The sequence below is a fragment of the Numida meleagris genome, chromosome 26 (genome assembly GCF_002078875.1).
Source record: "Numida meleagris isolate 19003 breed g44 Domestic line chromosome 26, NumMel1.0, whole genome shotgun sequence".
Taxonomy (NCBI): domain Eukaryota; kingdom Metazoa; phylum Chordata; class Aves; order Galliformes; family Numididae; genus Numida; species Numida meleagris.
Window position 1 is genome coordinate 2,717,620 of NC_034434.1, and position 16,896 is coordinate 2,734,515.

The 16,896-nt window shown below is 44.2% G+C and overlaps 1 protein-coding gene and 1 long non-coding RNA gene across 4 annotated transcripts; one reads left to right on the forward strand and one right to left on the reverse strand.

Moving 5' to 3' along the window:
• Window positions 11–9,938, forward strand: CALCOCO2 (calcium binding and coiled-coil domain 2). 2 transcript variants are annotated; one of them, XM_021377823.1, is made up of 13 exons: window positions 11–154; window positions 2,119–2,307; window positions 2,832–2,934; window positions 3,313–3,446; window positions 3,911–4,036; window positions 4,506–4,633; window positions 4,749–4,839; window positions 4,995–5,117; window positions 5,846–5,932; window positions 6,956–7,051; window positions 7,435–7,576; window positions 7,984–8,021; window positions 8,508–9,938. In XM_021377823.1, the coding sequence occupies exons 2-13, from the start codon at window positions 2,128–2,130 to the stop codon at window positions 8,682–8,684; spliced, it is 1,425 nt and encodes a 474-aa protein (XP_021233498.1). In that variant the 5' UTR covers window positions 11–154; window positions 2,119–2,127; the 3' UTR covers window positions 8,685–9,938. The 2 variants fall into 2 exon arrangements, with proteins under 2 accessions (XP_021233498.1, XP_021233497.1); XM_021377822.1 differs by lacking the exon at window positions 11–154 and adding an exon at window positions 199–538.
• LOC110388487 lies at window positions 550–16,173 on the reverse strand. 2 transcript variants are annotated; one of them, XR_002432893.1, is made up of 4 exons: window positions 16,055–16,173; window positions 11,580–11,814; window positions 6,650–6,741; window positions 550–2,077 (listed from the first exon to the last, which is right to left on the reverse strand). It is a non-coding gene; the product is annotated as an uncharacterized LOC110388487 (long non-coding RNA). The 2 variants fall into 2 exon arrangements; XR_002432892.1 differs by lacking the exon at window positions 550–2,077 and having other exon boundaries at window positions 5,939–6,741.

Here is a 16,896-nt window from a genome sequence, read left to right on the forward strand (position 1 = left end):
TTGCGATTGGCTGACGGCCTGGAGGTCTCCCAGAGGACCCTGAAGCGCGGGGGGCCGCTCCTCGAACCATAGAGGTGACCATAGAGATGGTGGCGGTCGCGGAGGAACGGGTTCGGCTCGGCTCGGCTCGGCTCGGCTCGGCTGTTCTCTCACGGTACTCTGGTGCGCCGGAAGCTGTTGCGGCCGCCGTGGCAGCCTCTCCCGTTTCCCATTCCCTCCTAAAAAAGATCGCTTTGAACACTGAAACGTGTCCTTGTGGTTTGTTAAAGCACGGCCTGCCCAGCTTGTGGCCTCTGCGCTCTCAGTGGAGCCAGCGGCCCAGCGCAGCCCGCATCGGTACCCCCCCGCCACCCCGCACCGAGGGCGGTCCTTGCACCGGGCACCGAACTACAAATCCCAGCAGCGCGGGCGGGGCTGACTCTGGGGAAGCGTCCCCGGGCGGGGCCGTACGGCACTGTACGGGGGAGGAGGAGGGTCCGTGTTTTCCTGGTGCTCCGTTTTCTCATCGCAGCCCGGAGCTCTCCGGCCGTGCCTCTCGGTGAGTGATCCCGGGCAGGGCGCGGGGACCCCCTGCAGTCAGTCCCATTGCCTCCCCCTCTTCCAGGGCAGGGTGGAAGGCTGAGGGGGGACGGGGCTCGCTCGCTTCGAAAACACTTTCACATTCGATTCCTGGCGGTGACTGCGGGTTCTTGGGATGGTGGAGCTGGGAGGGCCCCGCTGGGAGCAGCACCCCGTTCTGCTCTACGGCTTCAGGGGGGTGTTAAGAGGGGCTGCAATCAGGGCACCCCCGTGGTGCCTGACTGGATCCGGGTGTCTGCCCGCAGCTGGAAATGAGCTTCACTTAGGAAGGGAGATTCTGCATTCTTCTTGTTGAATCATAGGGTGGCTTGGGTTGGAAAGGACATCAAAGATCACATAGTTCCAACGCCTCTGCCGCGGGCAGGATTGCCAACCACTACATCAGACTGGCCAGGGCCTCATCCAACCTGGCCTTGCACACCTCTAGGGATGGGACGCCCACAGCTTCTCTGGGCAGCCTGTGCCAGCACCTCACCACCCTCTCTGAAGAAATTTCCCCTTGAGAATTAATCGAAATCTCCCCTCTTTTAGTTTAAAACTGTTTTCCGCTTGTCCTATGGCTATCTACCTGTGTAAATGGTTGATTTCCTTCCTGCTTATAAGTATTGGAAGGCTGCTGTCAGAGCATTCTCTTCCCCGGACTGCATTCTCAGAATGCTGCAGTTTGCTAAGAAGAGAAAGCAACAGCAAAAGAAAACCCACCAAAATTCCCCAGAAAGAGGTTGGGCCGTGAATGTCAGAGGAAGTGTTGTATGTTCCACGTTGCCCTGTGTAAGGTGTAATTATCTCATTACCTCGGCTGTGGGCTGGGACTGACCGTTACTCTTTACCATCTGCAGAGGTGCAGCTGTGACCATTGCCTTAGTGGCTGCAGCCACACAGGGGCCTCTTCCTGCCCCGATCGCTTCCGAACTGTTCGTATAACACATTTCAACGTTAATAAGATGTCCTTCCCCTCTACTTCCTGGAAATGAACTGCATGCTGTTATCATCCGCACAGCCTGTGCGGCCATCGGGGTTGCTTTTCTGCAAGGCCACAATTATTTTCACTAAAACCATCAGTTTTTTTCTTCTTGCGTTCAGCGGAATGCATTGTTTCGCTGCATCCAGGCACTGAATCCCACCAGTAGGCATGCATGCTTTTGCTGCTAGAAGGCACTGCTGCCTCTCTCCTGTGTAGCAGGTCTGTAGGAACGTCAGCGGGGCCTGGCTTATGGGGTCCCAAGCAGGAGAGAGGCTGTTGAGTCACACTGGCAGCCCCAGAGCTCCAGGTACTGTGGCTGGTGAAGCAGTGGTCAGTCTTACATTGCAAAAGAGGATCTGCAAACCGCCTTGGGTGTAAGGAGCAGTCTCATCACAGCAGTAGGGACTCCAGTGTTCTCATGTGCCTTGCTGATAAATACTGGTCCATGTGTAGAGGACTTTGGACCTTACAGCTCTGTCACCCACTAGCTGTTTCTCTTCATATCCTTCCTGGATACGATTATATTGGCAGCATCTGAAGGTGAGATAATCACGTTATGTTTTCTCCTCTTGTAGACTTCCACAATGGATGAGACTTCAGATGAACCTCCCACTTCTGCTGTCCTTTTAGACAACGGCCACTTCTCCCACGTCATCTTTAACAATGTGGAAAAATTTTATGTTCCTGGAGGAGATGTAACCTGTCACTATACTCTCACACACAACATAGTTCCTCGTGGGAAGGACTGGGTGGGCATCTTCCGGGTAAGTGAATACTGTGGAACCAGATATGCCAAGTATGAAGAGGCAGCAGCTGACAGAAACAAATTATTTGGCATTTACTTAATACTTCAGCCTTAAGAAAGGCCTTAAGGCTTTGGTAGAACAGGATAAGGAATTTATTTTCAGCGATAACCTTGTGTAATGCAACATTTTTCTTGTGCCCAGGGACAAAGTGCCAGAACTGGTGTTACTTGAACAGCTTCAAGGCTAATCAAACAGACTACGATTCACAGAATTGGTCAAGAACAATTGCATTAAAGACCATAGTGGCACCATCTCTTCCAACATGTTTCCTACGTCAGTGCTCCCCTTACCTACCTAACACATTCCATAGAATAAGGCATAAACTGGTGAGGATCTTTGATTCATGCACAGACTGCAAATCTAAGAAGTCAGAATATCAATACAAAAGTCCTCCCATTAGCTGATCTGTGTAGAAATACTGTCCAGTTGCCATAGGATAAACATGAAGTATGTAACCCCTTACAAGAATTTTGCTGTTGCAGGTGGGATGGAAAACCACCCGAGAATATTACACATTCATGTGGGCTCCTCGGCCCAGTGATGTCCATGGTGATACTGCTGTGCAGCAACAGATCCAGTTCAAAGGTGGGCTGGGAGGTTGGGTCACTCAGGGAATATATGTGCAGGTGCACACACAGGCATGCACACGTAAACTCCCACGCTGCTGCCACTAATAAATATTATATTCAGAATTACACGATATCTTAGTAATGTGCTTTGGTAAGCTTCAAATCCTAACAACCTAACAGATGAAAAAAAATATTCAAACCTACTGAGTTCAGCACTCCTGACTGAGTGATGCTGTTTGTGTTCTAATCACTGTCACAAAGAACTAGTACTGGTGGAGGAACAATATTAAAGTAAGACATCTGTTTCCTTAGCTTCTGACTTTCTGTGCTATACAGTTAAGAGACTAAAATAATTAGAAGCTGCATATGACAGTGTTGTTGTGTTTGTCTGAAGCTTACTACCTGCCCAAAGATGATGAATACTACCAGTTCTGCTACATTGACCAGGATGGTATGATCCGTGGAGCCAGTGTGCCTTTCCAGTTCAGAGCAGAGACTGAGGATGATATTCTGGTGGTTACCACACAGGTATGTATCCTCTCTTCCCCTGCTTTTTCCTGCCTTTGCTTTTATTTGCCTTCCATTAGATGGGAGTAAGAGTGTGCAGATGGACAATAACTCAGGTCTTGTGAAGCCAAGCACACTTATTTTGCAGTGTCCTGCATACAGCCCTTTTGTTTATTACTACATTGACTCCAGGTGCATGGTCCTAATCTTACAAACTTGCAGGCTTCTGCTTTAACGTGAAGCAGCATAAAAGATCAGAGGTGGTGTGTGCTTGGTATTCAAGGACTGGGTTGATGGTCAGCTTTGGACAGACTGTGAAGAGTGAAGTCTGGTCTGAACTAGTAGTGAAAGCATGAGGAAGCACAGGGTGTTTCCTTTTGCAGAATTCATATTTTTTTGTTCTTTGTATTGAGCAATTTGGAGCATAGTTTTTTTTAATGCTTTTTAATGCTTAGTTACAACTAAACGAGTTTGTTGCTTGCCAGGGAGAAGTGGAAGAGATTGAATTGCAAAACAAAAATTTGCTTCAAGAAAATGAGGAGCTGCAAGCCAACTGTGCAAGTCTCCAAAAACAAAACATCGATCTGCAGGAAGACCTCAAGAAGACACAGGTACAACAAAAGCTTCTTTCAAAAGAAGCTTTAATTCTGAAAGATAAGGTAAAAAGACTGAGTCAGGATGGGCTCCATTGTATGCTTCCAGGAGAAAATTAAAGAATTTTCTTCCCATATTATCTGTGGTACAACACCTCTACTACAATAAGAGTAACAATGATGGAGAAGAGGCATGATCAGGCACAGGGTTCAGGAACATATGGAAAAGAGAATTTCCAAAAATATTTGGTAGGCTGTCCTAAAATTGCAAGCCCAGCCCTGTTTCTAGTGCTCCTGTTTTCTCTTTCAGTTTTGCTCGGGGCTTAATATAAATAAAACAGGGTGTGAAAGGCACAAAGGAGAGATCCGCTTCCTTCAGGTGGGCTGCCTGAAGTGTTGCATTGGGGAGAGTTTGCAGTTCCAGTGCAGAGGAGGTCTATTGCCTGAGCCCTGTTTTTCCTCCTATGGACCTCACTTTGATTTTCAGGAGCTACAGAATGCTTTAGAGTCTCTTAGGAGCAACACAGAAAAACTGGAGCTGGAGCTGAATTCCCTGAAAAAGGAGAACAAACATCTGAAGGAGCTGAATGAGTGCAGAGAGGCAGAACTGCACCAGTAAGTGTATCTACAGGATCAGTTAAAACAGGATTCCACATAAGCAAGCATCTTGCTGTTGTGGATTACATTTCAATTTGTGTAAGTATGGTGTGTTTTGACTTGCTTTGAATAGATTCAAAGAGCAAATTCAGAATGTAACCTCTGAAAAGGAACACCTGGAAACCAAGCTGAAAACAGCCCTGGATCACGTCGATCAGCTGCAGGTAGAAAACACGTAGCTTCCCTCCTTTGCTTTTATGGACTGTCTCTGATGGTCAGACAAAGGTTCTGGAGATTTGTTTCATGCAGTAAAAGGGGCCTGTGCTTCCCAGTCATAACTACTTGTATTCACTTGCTGCCCACTCTTCTTTCTCCCTAGTCTCAACTGTTGAGTTACGAGAAGGAAATTGAAGACCTGGTTCGTGTGGACCATGAGAAGACTAAGCAGTGTGAAAGTTTAAAGGAAGAGAATAGCCAGTTATGCATGACTATAACTCAAAAGGTAAAACCTTCCCTGAATATCATGGTGCCTGGGGAAGCCAGGGAAAGGCTGAGTGGTGTTCTTTGCAGTGACAAGGTAGAAATACTGCTCAATCGTAGGAAAAGTCTAGGGGATTTCATGACAGAAAGAGAAATCTCCATGGTGGTATGGGTGTCCACACAGGTAGTTCTGTGAACACACCATCTTACAGGTCCTTGTAGTACACACATATGTTTTAGTTTTGGAAGAGATGCCAGTCTAACTCGACTTTGTAATTCCGATTCTCTGTAGCAAGAAAACTCAACCTATCTTCATCTTTGTTGATGAAGTAGATAGGTGGGAATTCAGAATTGATACTTAGCTGATTTCAAACTGTCGCAACTAAGCAAAACTGCTTCAGGACAGAGACTTGTATAAATAAAACAATTATCCTAAATCTGCCTAGACTATCTGTGGTTAATTTTAGCTCCAGCAGAAGGCTGAAGAGTAACTGGTGCGAGGCAGCAACCTTGCTGGTCTCCTGTCCATTTACGTTTTGTTCCTTTCTCATCTTTACTACTGTAGATTTGGCATTTAATAATCAATAAAATGAAAAGATGCAGTATAGACAGAATGCCCTGAAACAAGCTGTACAATATAAAGTTTCTGTTCTATAGTTTGATGCTCTGCCTCACATCCTTACCTAACACCTCCTTTCTTTGACATTCCCTTTGCAACTCTGCCTGTGAAAATCTGGGAATTCTGATCAGGAAGAGCAAAAGAAAGTACTTACACATTGCCTGGAGCACTTGAAGGGAACAGAGGCCAACCTGACACTTCGTCTGCAGAATGAACAGGTGCCCAGCATTTCTAGGGATGCAGCTGGGGTGGTGGTCTCAAAAGTGCTGAGTACAGAGCTCTGCTATATTGTATAGAATTTGCTGGCGTCTGTGTAGGGGACCTGACATTTACTTAAAGCCCTGTTGTCCACCCTTTGTCAATTTGCAGAACCATCACAGTTTCCCTGTGATGTTGCAGACGCTTATATATATAAAACAAATTTAAGTTTATGGTCAAAAGGCTTGCTTTTCTTAGGTAACTCCTGCAGATCTTTTAGAAGCGATTCATAAACTTCAGCCCTGAAAATCATTCCTTCAGGGAATGTAAGGTTATAAAAGAAAAGGGAATTATGTTTTCATTCTACTGAAGGAATCATCACTGGCAGTTTTTGAAGCCTTCATGTTATCATCTTTAGCCTGGTGTCCTCTGTGGCCTTCTAAAGGTGCTTCCCTTTGTGCTTGGCTACTCAGGACACTTCTGGAGGCTCTACTTTGACTTTGAAAATTAGGTGCCTAAAATAGATGTGATTACCTCTGCTGTGATGCCAAATGTTCAGGGTTCTTAGAGTGATACTTTGAGAATGACTGCAGAATCCCTAAGTACTCTAGCTTATCTAATTTACTGATTTAATTCAAGATTTAATACGAGATTCATTCCTAAGTACGTACTAGCTATCCACAGTCAATGCAAGTGTCTTAGTACCAGGAAATCTATCAGACTTGGAGGGCTCTTACCTGCCAGTGTGGATTTGTTGTCATTCCTTTTCTTTAACCTCTCACTTTGACATGTCATATGTCCCCTCTGGAGGTCACATCATCCTCTCATGCTGTAATGAAAATACAGAGCTTAAGTGATTGGTGACACAGAGTTGTCCTAGATCAAAAGCTATGAAATGGTTAGACTCTTGCTTCAAGTGAAGGCTTCTTTGCTGGTAATAAATGCAGTTAGAGGCTGCCTGTATATGTGAGCAGTGCTTGGAGCTGTCATCTTTTTGTTTGCCAGTGTTCCACAGTTTACCAAATAACACTCTTCCTTCATAGCAACAAAACAGTGACTTAATGAAAGAGCTTGAAGAGCAGAAGCGTTTGTTTCAGATTTTGAAAGCGGAAAAGAAGGAATCTGATGAGGAAAATCAGGTGAGAACTTGTCACAAGTCCCTTGCCTTTCTCCCACATTGAATATGACACTAATCTGTCTGTCTAGTGTTCAGTTCCACTGACCCTTCCACCAAACAGATCACTACCTGTGCCTGTATGACTGCAGGATTTTCTTCTGTCTTTTCAAATGTATTGCTCTGTTGCAGTCATCCTGTCTGCCTTTCTGAGCAGGCCACAGAGTAGATCCTTGTGCTTCCTTTCTACACTTTGTGTCAAGCAGGACTAAGACTGAGCTATCTAAAAACTTAAGAGCAATTTTTATTCTCATTTAAGAGGATCTGCGTTAGTTCAAAGTATAACTTCTCCCTGTAATGGGCTCCTGAGCTTCTGGAAATTAATTCTGCCCTTCTGTCCCTTTGCAGAAACTAAGGAAAGAGAATGATTCCCTCCTGAGGCGTTTCTCTCAGACTAGAGATGTTTCTTCCTCCTCTGTTGTTTCACAAGCCCACGCGTCAGTTCCAGCTCCTGAAGGACAAGGCTTCATATTTGCAAATCCATATCAGGGTGAGAAGACTTGGCATTCTGTCTGATACCACAAACACATGGCATTAAGGGTCTCAGCAAATTGTCCTCCCTTTCAAATTGGATGCTGTAGAAAATACATTCTTAGCAGCACCTCTGTGTAGCTTTGCATGTGTGCAGATGACTTGGCAGCTGCAAAATGCTGCCAGATGTTAAGAACTGATTTAAGTCATCAGCCATCTGTCATTGTCTGCAGAGAGAAACAACTGTTATCTGGTTCCTTTGTCAGTGGGACAGCTAGTTCTGTCCATTTTCCATAGTCCTAAATGTAGAGGTTTAGATCCAGAGCCACATCCTCATGTTCCAAGAATTACTAGTTACTGACACATTGCATTATCAATCATTTGAAGTGGCTGAATGAACTGTTTTGTTTTTTTTTTTTTTTCCAGCTGCAGGAGCAAACCAGGAGGCAAGAGCCACAGGAGTAGTAAGTAAAGGAGACACGAATGGGCATGAATTAGTGGCTTACACACAGAAATCAGTAGTTTGAAATGAGAAGCACCAAGTTCAGTTCTGTAGCCAGTTGTCCACAGTGTTTTAGTCACAGTAATATAGTGGACAACAAAATGGAACCATGTACACTTAATCTGTAGAATCAGTAACACTTGTGTTAGGGAAGTTCTGTTCACTTAATCTCTAAAGAACAACTTTTGGCAGCATCTAACGTCAGAATGAGCAGCATGCAGCTGCTAAATGCCTTACTTCATATTGCAGACGTGGAGATGTGCCATTTAGGAGTTTTACTTGGAAGTGGTATTTAGAGAAGCTTGGAGACATTTGAAAGCTTCAGTGTATTGCAAGTCAGAAAGACGTGTCCAAAGCTGAGAATGTCTGACTAGTAAACTTTATTCTTCTTTTTGAATGCAAATACAAATTTTAAATTGTCTTTATTTGCATTTCCTTTGTACTCCAGGATTCTATAAGGAAATGCCCCATATGCAATGATGTTTTTCCTGATGATGTTGAAACAAGAGACTACGAGGCCCATGTGCAGAGCCATCTTCTGGAGTGCCCGGTCTGCAATGAGACCTTTGAAAAGTCCAATAGGCAGGTGTATGATGACCATATGTATTGCCATAGCCTGGAATAATTCTGAATCCCTATCTGTTCTGTAGAATAAGTGGCAGAGGCTGCAGCTTAAAATAGACCAAAATTATTCTATAGACTTGATCTATGCTAGTAAGAAATGGAATTGTCATCCCCTTAAGTCCTCTGTCTCGGATCACACAACTGTGCTTAAGTGAGTTACAAATCCTGTAATTACTAAGTATTCATCCTGGTTGGGCCAAATAATAGATCCTGTACAGGAGTTTTCTGTACTCTGCTGATACAGCTCTATTATAATGACTTTATTATTCAGTAGAGCACTGTGATTGCTAACCAAAGACCAGAAGCATTCCACAATATTTTAGGATCACACCTTCAGTCTGGTTCAGCTTCTGGAATACAGAGTTAAATACTAATAAATGCAAAAAAGTCTAAATAAGAATACATTTTCCTTTCTTCTTTTGCCTTTCGTCGTAAAAAGTGAAATATATATATTTATAATGAAACTACTTATTTGCAGATCTAAAGGTCTGGGGCTCTTTTTAAAGCAGAGCAGGCAGTATAGCTTAGTGTAGAACGAGGTGCATGCGCTGTTGTCCCTTTTTGTCTGTATCACCATTTGCTTTAAGTCTGGTCATACTGGAAAATCTGTGCTTGTGCAGTCACTCTGACACTGTCATGCATCCATCTCGTGGTGAGGGAACCCTGATGGTTCTGAAACAGGGAGAGTCAGCATGGCTTGGAGCCCATAGGAGAGCAGTAGCTGAGTGGTCATGACAGTGCAGAGGGTAAATGGCCTCTCAGTCTCGAAACTGGGTGTCCTCATTTAAAGGAAGCGATGAAAACCTTCGTGATTTAAAACGAAGAGCCTGTTCACAAACTAAAACATTGTGATTCAAAACTGCTAAGTGCCTTGGGATATTACAGTGCTTTGTGGATGGATTATCCAGTGACTATTTTTATTTCTGCTTTGGGATTTTCAAGTTATGATTAACAGTTCTTGTATCTGCACACGTACAAATGGGTGAAGTTTTATTATCCAGCTGTATTAGACATTTCCTGCTGAACATCTGAAGCAAGAGAAAATTGTAACAATTTTACACAGAGTTTTAAGACCATTAAGAGTAACAGAGACTTTAGAATACTTTGATTTGCACATAACTTTTAAAATTTAGGTTCAAATAGAGTATTTCTGTCTTTAAGATGTACTATTCTGGTAAGCATTATTTAAAAAAATCTGTAACAGAAAATAAGAGCAGACAAAAATAAAAGCTGTACTGAGAAAGTCCTTGAAAAAGGTGTCAAGTTATTCTGAATAAATTGGAGGAATTGTTGCTGTCTTAAAGGAGCTGTTTGCAAGCTTTCAATCACTTTCAGAAGCTTTTCTCTCACAAACTACTTAAGCACATCTCTGAAAAAGTTTCAGTATACAACATAATATCTCAAGGGTTAGGGGGACTGCTGCTGTCCAGTGGCATGCATTTAACTGGCAGATCTTCACTGGCTCCTCTCAGCATGGGAACGTACCAAGAAAGCCAAAGGAGGCAGGATGTTATTGGTTACTGTGGTGTATATCACCATTCCTGACGTATCTTTATCCCAGTTTTGACAATCAAATATTCTATCATCACGAGGCTAATTTTTAACTGAGCGCCTGTTTTCTTAGGAAACATCCCAATGTTTTTCAAGAAAATGCTCCCACCCCAAAGTTTTTCCACGTGTCCTCATTTAAAATTACGTTTTCATTCTATTGCTGCTTTACACCTTGACAGAAGCAGATCAAATACAGAGAGTCACAGAAGTGGTCTTTATTAAAACCCCAGCAGTTCCCCCAAATACCACTTCTCAGACCTGCTCCTTTTCTACACTGTTGTTAATGCTGGCTCTAGCAGCTCAAATCTTAAAGCCAAGCCCTGTCATTTGTGGTTAGTTGTGTTACAGTGCTAGCTATGTCCCTGAGCTACCACTGCCAAGTGGTGGTGTTGCTTCCATCCCTTTTACTCTGGTGCCTGCAATTTTCTGCTCGCCAGCCCCTATCATCTCCACAAAACCTCAGAGCCTGTTTTGAGGTGCCAGCCTTAGGATGCAGACAGCAAGCAGGTGGCCGGCAGAGGGGGTCAGACTGCAATAAATCTCGTAAGGATGCTGCGTTTTTAAAGCATTTTAAGGTATGCCATTTGTTTCCCGTAATAATGATGCAGATTCAGACTTCCAAGACATATAATATACTTCAGCCTGATGCATCCTGAGCAGCCAGGGACCAATTTACCTCTAACTACAAACTACATTGTATTTTCTAAGCAAATTTTCATTTTACTTGTAATTTACAGCTTTATTTATGTTGCTGCTGCATTTAGCATTTGGAATTATACCGTGATTCAACCCTATCTCAGTCATATGGTTTAATACAGAAGTAGCTCAAATGGCTGATAATTAGATATAATTATACTTTGGATGAGATCCAATTTACACTGATATGTATTGCATATAAGGACCTCGAAATAAATTTTCAAAATTGACAGTAGGTGTTTGGCACAATCTGTGGCTGAAATCATATGGAATCTGACTGAATGGGCATTTAGTACACATAAATATTTAAAGGGGTATAAAAATTTTGCAGGCCAAATGTCTGCGGATATAAAATACAAACCAGATGATAACATCTCCCAGCTGCAAAGGCATGCTGGTGATGGCATAGGGCACCAGGCTGCTGCCAGTTCTTTCCATCAGAAAGACCCTCATCTTGCCTGCAGAAAGTTATTTTCAGTGCAGAAAAAAAAAGACTGGCCATGAGGTACACAGCAACAGTTTCCAGATTCTCAGGCTCTTTCAGTCTTGAAAGTCAGAGTATCTGAAAGGCTGCAATGACAACTGACTTGTGGCTCAGCTCCTTTCACAAAACGATCCCCAATCTCACAGCCACAGTCCCCTTACTCACTTTAGCAGCCTCTTTCCTCCACTCTTTCTCCTCCTGGTTTCTCTTCATCTATCTATGCCTTCCTCTTTCTTACTGAACAAGGTGGACCTTTCAGCGTTGTCTTTCTCCTCTGAAATCACAGTGCTGAGGTTTAGGGTGAGGAGAGGCGGAGGCACCGAGCGGGGTCCATCTGGCAGCGCTGCCAGAATGCAGGCTGGGAGTACTGCTGCTGCTTCTCTTCACCTTAATGAGGCTCCTGCGGAGAGCAGAGGAAGCAGAAAGAAAATAAAAAGGTTCCTAACAAAAGGAATGTAAATAGACAAGGCGCAGGTGAACAATAGAGGAGAAGGAAAGCAGTGTCCAAGCCAGCAATTGAGTGGTTTTGCTTGATAATCAACTTGTCAGATTGATTTTCAGACACAGCAGAAGAGATCGATAATTCTTTACAGCAGTATAATGCACATCCTAGGAGTTAAAGTGTTTTGAACATCAAAGTCCTTATTTCAGGGATCAGGTCTGTACTTTCTCAGTAAGTGGCAGTGCTTCTGTATTTGGCATGTCAATTATGGGAAAAGGAAGAGACCAGGGAATGCAATCAAGGCTAAAAAATGGTTCTAAAACGACACTGAAACAAACTGCCAGGCTGTTTTAGATGGGGCAGCTCAGAAAAATCTGGGAAGGAAATGCTCTCATGTCCCTGTGAGACTGAAAAATTAAGATATTATATTTATGTTGAGGGTTTTTTTTTGTTGCTTATGTTATTTTGTAAGGACATTTTTTTTTCCTTTATCTTTGTTTTGCAGGGGAGATCCAAACTGACCTGTTCTTGCTTATCCAGGAGTTAGTGAGTCCCTTTATCTCTGGTGCAGTAGCACAAATAGACAGTCAAAGTGGGTACATAAAGGCATGAAATCAGAATACTGCTGTTTATCAACCTCTTTGTTCTGAATTTCATCCCTATCTGAAATGCACTGAAGAATCAGATCTTTACAGTTTTGTTGGTGAGACGGTTGGGTCCCAGAATTAGATCCGTTGTTTTCTCTAAACAGCTATTAGCTGCCTCCATTATACTAACAGAACTGGTTTCCATCCTCTGGCTCATTTATTCCAAACCAGCATTATTGAAGTGAATGGGGTCTAGGCCCTGGATATTAGAAGAGCTGTTGGTCTACTCATAAATAACAAGTTGTCAAGGATTTTAATGGAAACCCTTAGAGTGCTGTAAATCTGTGCAGTTCTGCCTGGATCCCCTCCCTCATTTCCATCACAATATCACTCCAGTGGGACTGCAGCTTGCAGCATGTGCCAGGCAGCCTAGATTGGTAGGACACAGGGGAAGAAGGGAAGGAAAAAAAAAAAGCTGGAGAAGAGGTGGGGGATTCAGAACAGTTGGTAGTGCTGAAGCATCTGCTGGGTGGCCGGTTTTGGAGTCACCTGGCCCATTCAGTATGGCAAGGCAGGGAGGGCCATTCATCCAGGGGGAGTGGGAAGGGGGATAACAGAACCAGGGATGCTTGTGGAATAAAGATGGATGTGGTGCAGTTTACATTTCGCTCCGTTGGTCTGTGAAGTAGTAAATCTCAGCAAATAGAGGGCTGTGTTAGTTTTTGATCACAATTTAAGTAGTAGAGCTACTGAGGTGATACCACATAGGCTGCCTCTTGTTGTTAGTAAAAACAGGACTTTTCAAGATTTTTTTTTTTTTTTAACCTTCCTAGTCAGTCCAAACTGCCTTCAGGGAAAAATTAACACCATACCCAGATCCCAGTAGCAATGTTTCTGTGGTTCACTGGATCTGGCCAGAAACTGGGTTACTACAATGTTCCTTGACCTTATTTAGTCACCCCCCAAATATCATTAGCTTAGCTGTCTGCAGAGATCATAACATCCCGCTGCATCCAACACACCGAAGCCTTCTAGGAAAGAACTTGAGCTCACTCATCCATTCTCCATTGGCTATATTATGGGGTATATTATGATTGGCTTGGATCAAGGCACAGCCAAACTCGTGCCCACCCCACTTGCAAAGCAGATGGGACTACATGGTGCCCTATTTAAGAGTTCAAGAGCACCAGAGCTCATTAAAATTTGTATGCAAGGTCACTTTAGGCTTAAAGGTAGGCTTGGACCCCGGCTTACCATGTAATAGAAATAAATAATGACATTGGTGACAAAGCTTCCACTAGCTTCAGAGTGCCCAGGGCTTATAGTCTTACATAATTACTAGTCTGGCACTGAAAGCCTAAAATACAATAAAGCCATCAGCAACACAGATGCTAAATTAATTACTTTAAAATATAGCTCCTTCCACATTACAACCTCACAAGGACTGAAGAAGTAGGTCTTAGGAGACTTATGCTCTATATTATGTGATTGAATATTACCTCTATGCTATAGATATGGAAACGGCCACACAAACATGAAGGAATTTAGCCAAAGTCTCTCCGAAAAATTGTGGCATAATCCTCCTCTCCCTCACCAGATTTAACATTCATTTCGAGAAAGGCTGCGGCAGCACAAGAAGTGAGCCAGGATGGAGAAAAATGGACGGCTGCCAAAAGGGATTGATGTCCTTCAGACTCCAGGGAGTTTTTAACCCTTCCCAATGGTTTTGCCAGCCTGAAAAACCTGGTGGGGTTCATCAGCCTGTACCGCTCCTCTGCTGATCCGTAAGAGATTTGCCAGTGGGAGCAGCTGCTTTGAGGGTGAGTTGATAACTCAAGCCCTGAGGCACTTACATCTGTATGTCTCATACCCTGCCTGCCTCCCTGCTCCAGTAACAGGATGAGACTAGAATATTGCATGTGCTTTTATAATGCGTATTCCTGTGGGGCCTTGGTCATGATTATAGCGTCTAAATGCAACCAGAAACAAATAATGACAACGAAAAAAGACAAAAAGATGGGGAATCTAAAGATTCCAGACATTTTTTACACTACAATTGGTTGCGTTTAATAGCACGTTGCAGTTTCCTAAGCCACACAGTGTGGTTAATTCCTTTTTATTAAGGGTTATATTTTTGAGAGCAGGTTCTGCGTGTTATGTAGTACAGCTGAGAGAGCCATATGAAATTTTAATCTCTGGGAGTTAATACCCGATTGTAGCAGGTTATGAACCCACGCTTGTCTTAGTGGAGTCATTGAACTTGACAATTCTTCCTTACAGAGGGTGATTGCTAGGACAGATCTAATCCAGAATGTTGGAAAGGAAGAGCTCTTCACTAGACGACCCAGAGAAATGTCAGAACCTCAGAATCTTTTAGGCAGTGTGATGGTTTTCACACCTTCAAGTGCCTTCTCTGTTATTATAATGATAGCTTTAATGACCTGTTTTGTTTTTCTTAATGAACCAGTTAAAAGGAGGACACTCAAACTTTCTTGCTAGCTACCTACAAGAACAACCCTCTGTTCTTAAAGCACTAATTCTTATAAAAATACTCATCGTTATAATCCTAACATATATTTTGGAAGAAACATTAACTTTGAAAGCTGTACCACATTTTCAGTGAACTTTTATAAGACAACCCCTAAACGTGAGATTCTTGCATTTTATCCTAAATAATCCCAATAAGGGACAGAATATAGACCCGCTGCATCACTGTGAGATCCTGAACGAAATTTTCTCTGCTCCCACTAGAGGCTCCAACATTTGTGTTTACAAGCAACAAAAGAGAAAAATACACTGCTTTACTGGAGAAGCTATATACCTATATATCACTTGGGTGCACCTTACTGAGTGCACCACAGATTGCTCAAATAAATCTAAGAGGCTCACCGGATCTTTAATTCTGTCGGCGTTGGAAAACTCTTAACCTTATGAAACATATCAAGATTGTAAAATTTAAAATGAATTCCGGTGAATCTGCTGCAGGCTGCTATGGAAATGGGGCAGGTTAGTTTGAAGAATACGTTACCACAAAAAGAAGAGGGAACCCAGGTTTGTGTGCGTGTGTCAGACAATTAGCTCAAAGCAACCAGCTCTGTTTTCTGCCAACTCCATCTGTTTCCATGGCAGCAGGAACTGAATTAATACACCAACTGCAAATCCTGGATGTAAATGGTGGTGCCCATTGTGTCAGCAGCACCAGCAGACCTCAGCACCTAATTACATTTCCCCAAGGCTGCTAATTTGGTTTTGTTATCATTACTTATCTAGGATGACTTTTGTGTGTGGATTTTTTTTTTTTTTTTTAATATTTCAGACACAGCCGCCCTCAGGCCCATGCACTGCCATCACCCAGAGCTGGGGCAGCTCTGGCAGAGCTGCGCAGATCCAGCTTCAAATCTGAGGCTGTTTAAAACAGAGCCCTGAAATCCCACCCAGGCAAACGTGCTGCTCCGAGCCTCACAGCCACACACTCCCCCAAACCGCCGCAGGAGGGCCGCAAGCAAAACCCCTTACTTCCCCCCCCCCTCCCAGCACCAGAGCCCTCAGGAATCACCTCAGCCACCAACAACCACACGCTCCTCCTCAACCCTCATGAATATTCCCATCACCTCACAGCTGCGATTGGCTGCGGCCGTTCCAACGAAGCGGAGCCGTCAGTGGGCGGGAAAGAAGGGGAGGGCTCTGAAACGCGCATGCGCACCCCCTAGTGACGTCACCCGGCCCGCTCCACGCCTCTCCCCCTTTGCTGATTTTATCCAATCACAAGCTTTTCTAGTCGCTCCGCCCAATGGAGCGGCGATATGTTAAAAAGGGGGCGGGGAAGAGAGGGGTGGTGCTTGGTCGTTTTGTCCAATCAGAAGGCGCGAGAGTGGGCACGGGCTCGCCGCTGGGGCTGCGGCTTGGCATTCACCTGGGCGGGAGGTGGCGCTGCTGCGGGCCGCGCTGAGGCTTCGCGTCGCCGGTTCGGGTCTCGCTGGGGCCCGCGGGGTCCGAGCTGCCCTCGTTCAGCGGTTCCTCCACGCCTCCTGGGGAGCCGTCGTCTTTGAAAGCTGCTCCCAGCCCTCCATCCCGTGCACGTGTTAGCTGCCCTGTGCCGCTAAGTACAGAGGTGAACTCTCTTGGAAAAAAAAAAAAAACTCCTCATGAATGGGTCTCCAGTTGGCACCAGTCGCGGTGGAGCGTTAGGAGAGCATTCGCACGGCCTTTGAGTTGGAGAAGCCAAAATAAGTGTGGCGTGGTCGATCCCTGAAGGGCGAGTGTATTTACGTTTGCACCAGGGTCACGGCACGATTTCAAAATATCATTTGGAATGTTGCAAAATAAAAAAGCTGTAGTGTCTGGTTCTGCGGAGCTTGGCAGGCTGTCCCAGAATTCCCCCACGGATGCAGTTTGTTCAGACATATGCTACCAGTCATTAGGCAAAGTATTTGTTTATAGCCCCGGAGTGTCC

What these genes read in the sequence shown, in the direction of transcription:
- CALCOCO2 (XM_021377823.1), top strand. Translation starts at nt 2,128, where the DNA reads ATGGATGAGACTTCAGATGAACCTCCCACTTCTGCTGTCCTTTTAGAC. An exon ending in ACTGGGTGGGCATCTTCCGG is followed by an intron (nt 2,308 to 2,831) that starts GTAAGTGAATAC and finishes TTGCTGTTGCAG; the next exon opens with GTGGGATGGAAAACCACCCG. An exon ending in AGAGAGGCAGAACTGCACCA is followed by an intron (nt 4,634 to 4,748) that starts GTAAGTGTATCT and finishes TGCTTTGAATAG; the next exon opens with ATTCAAAGAGCAAATTCAGA.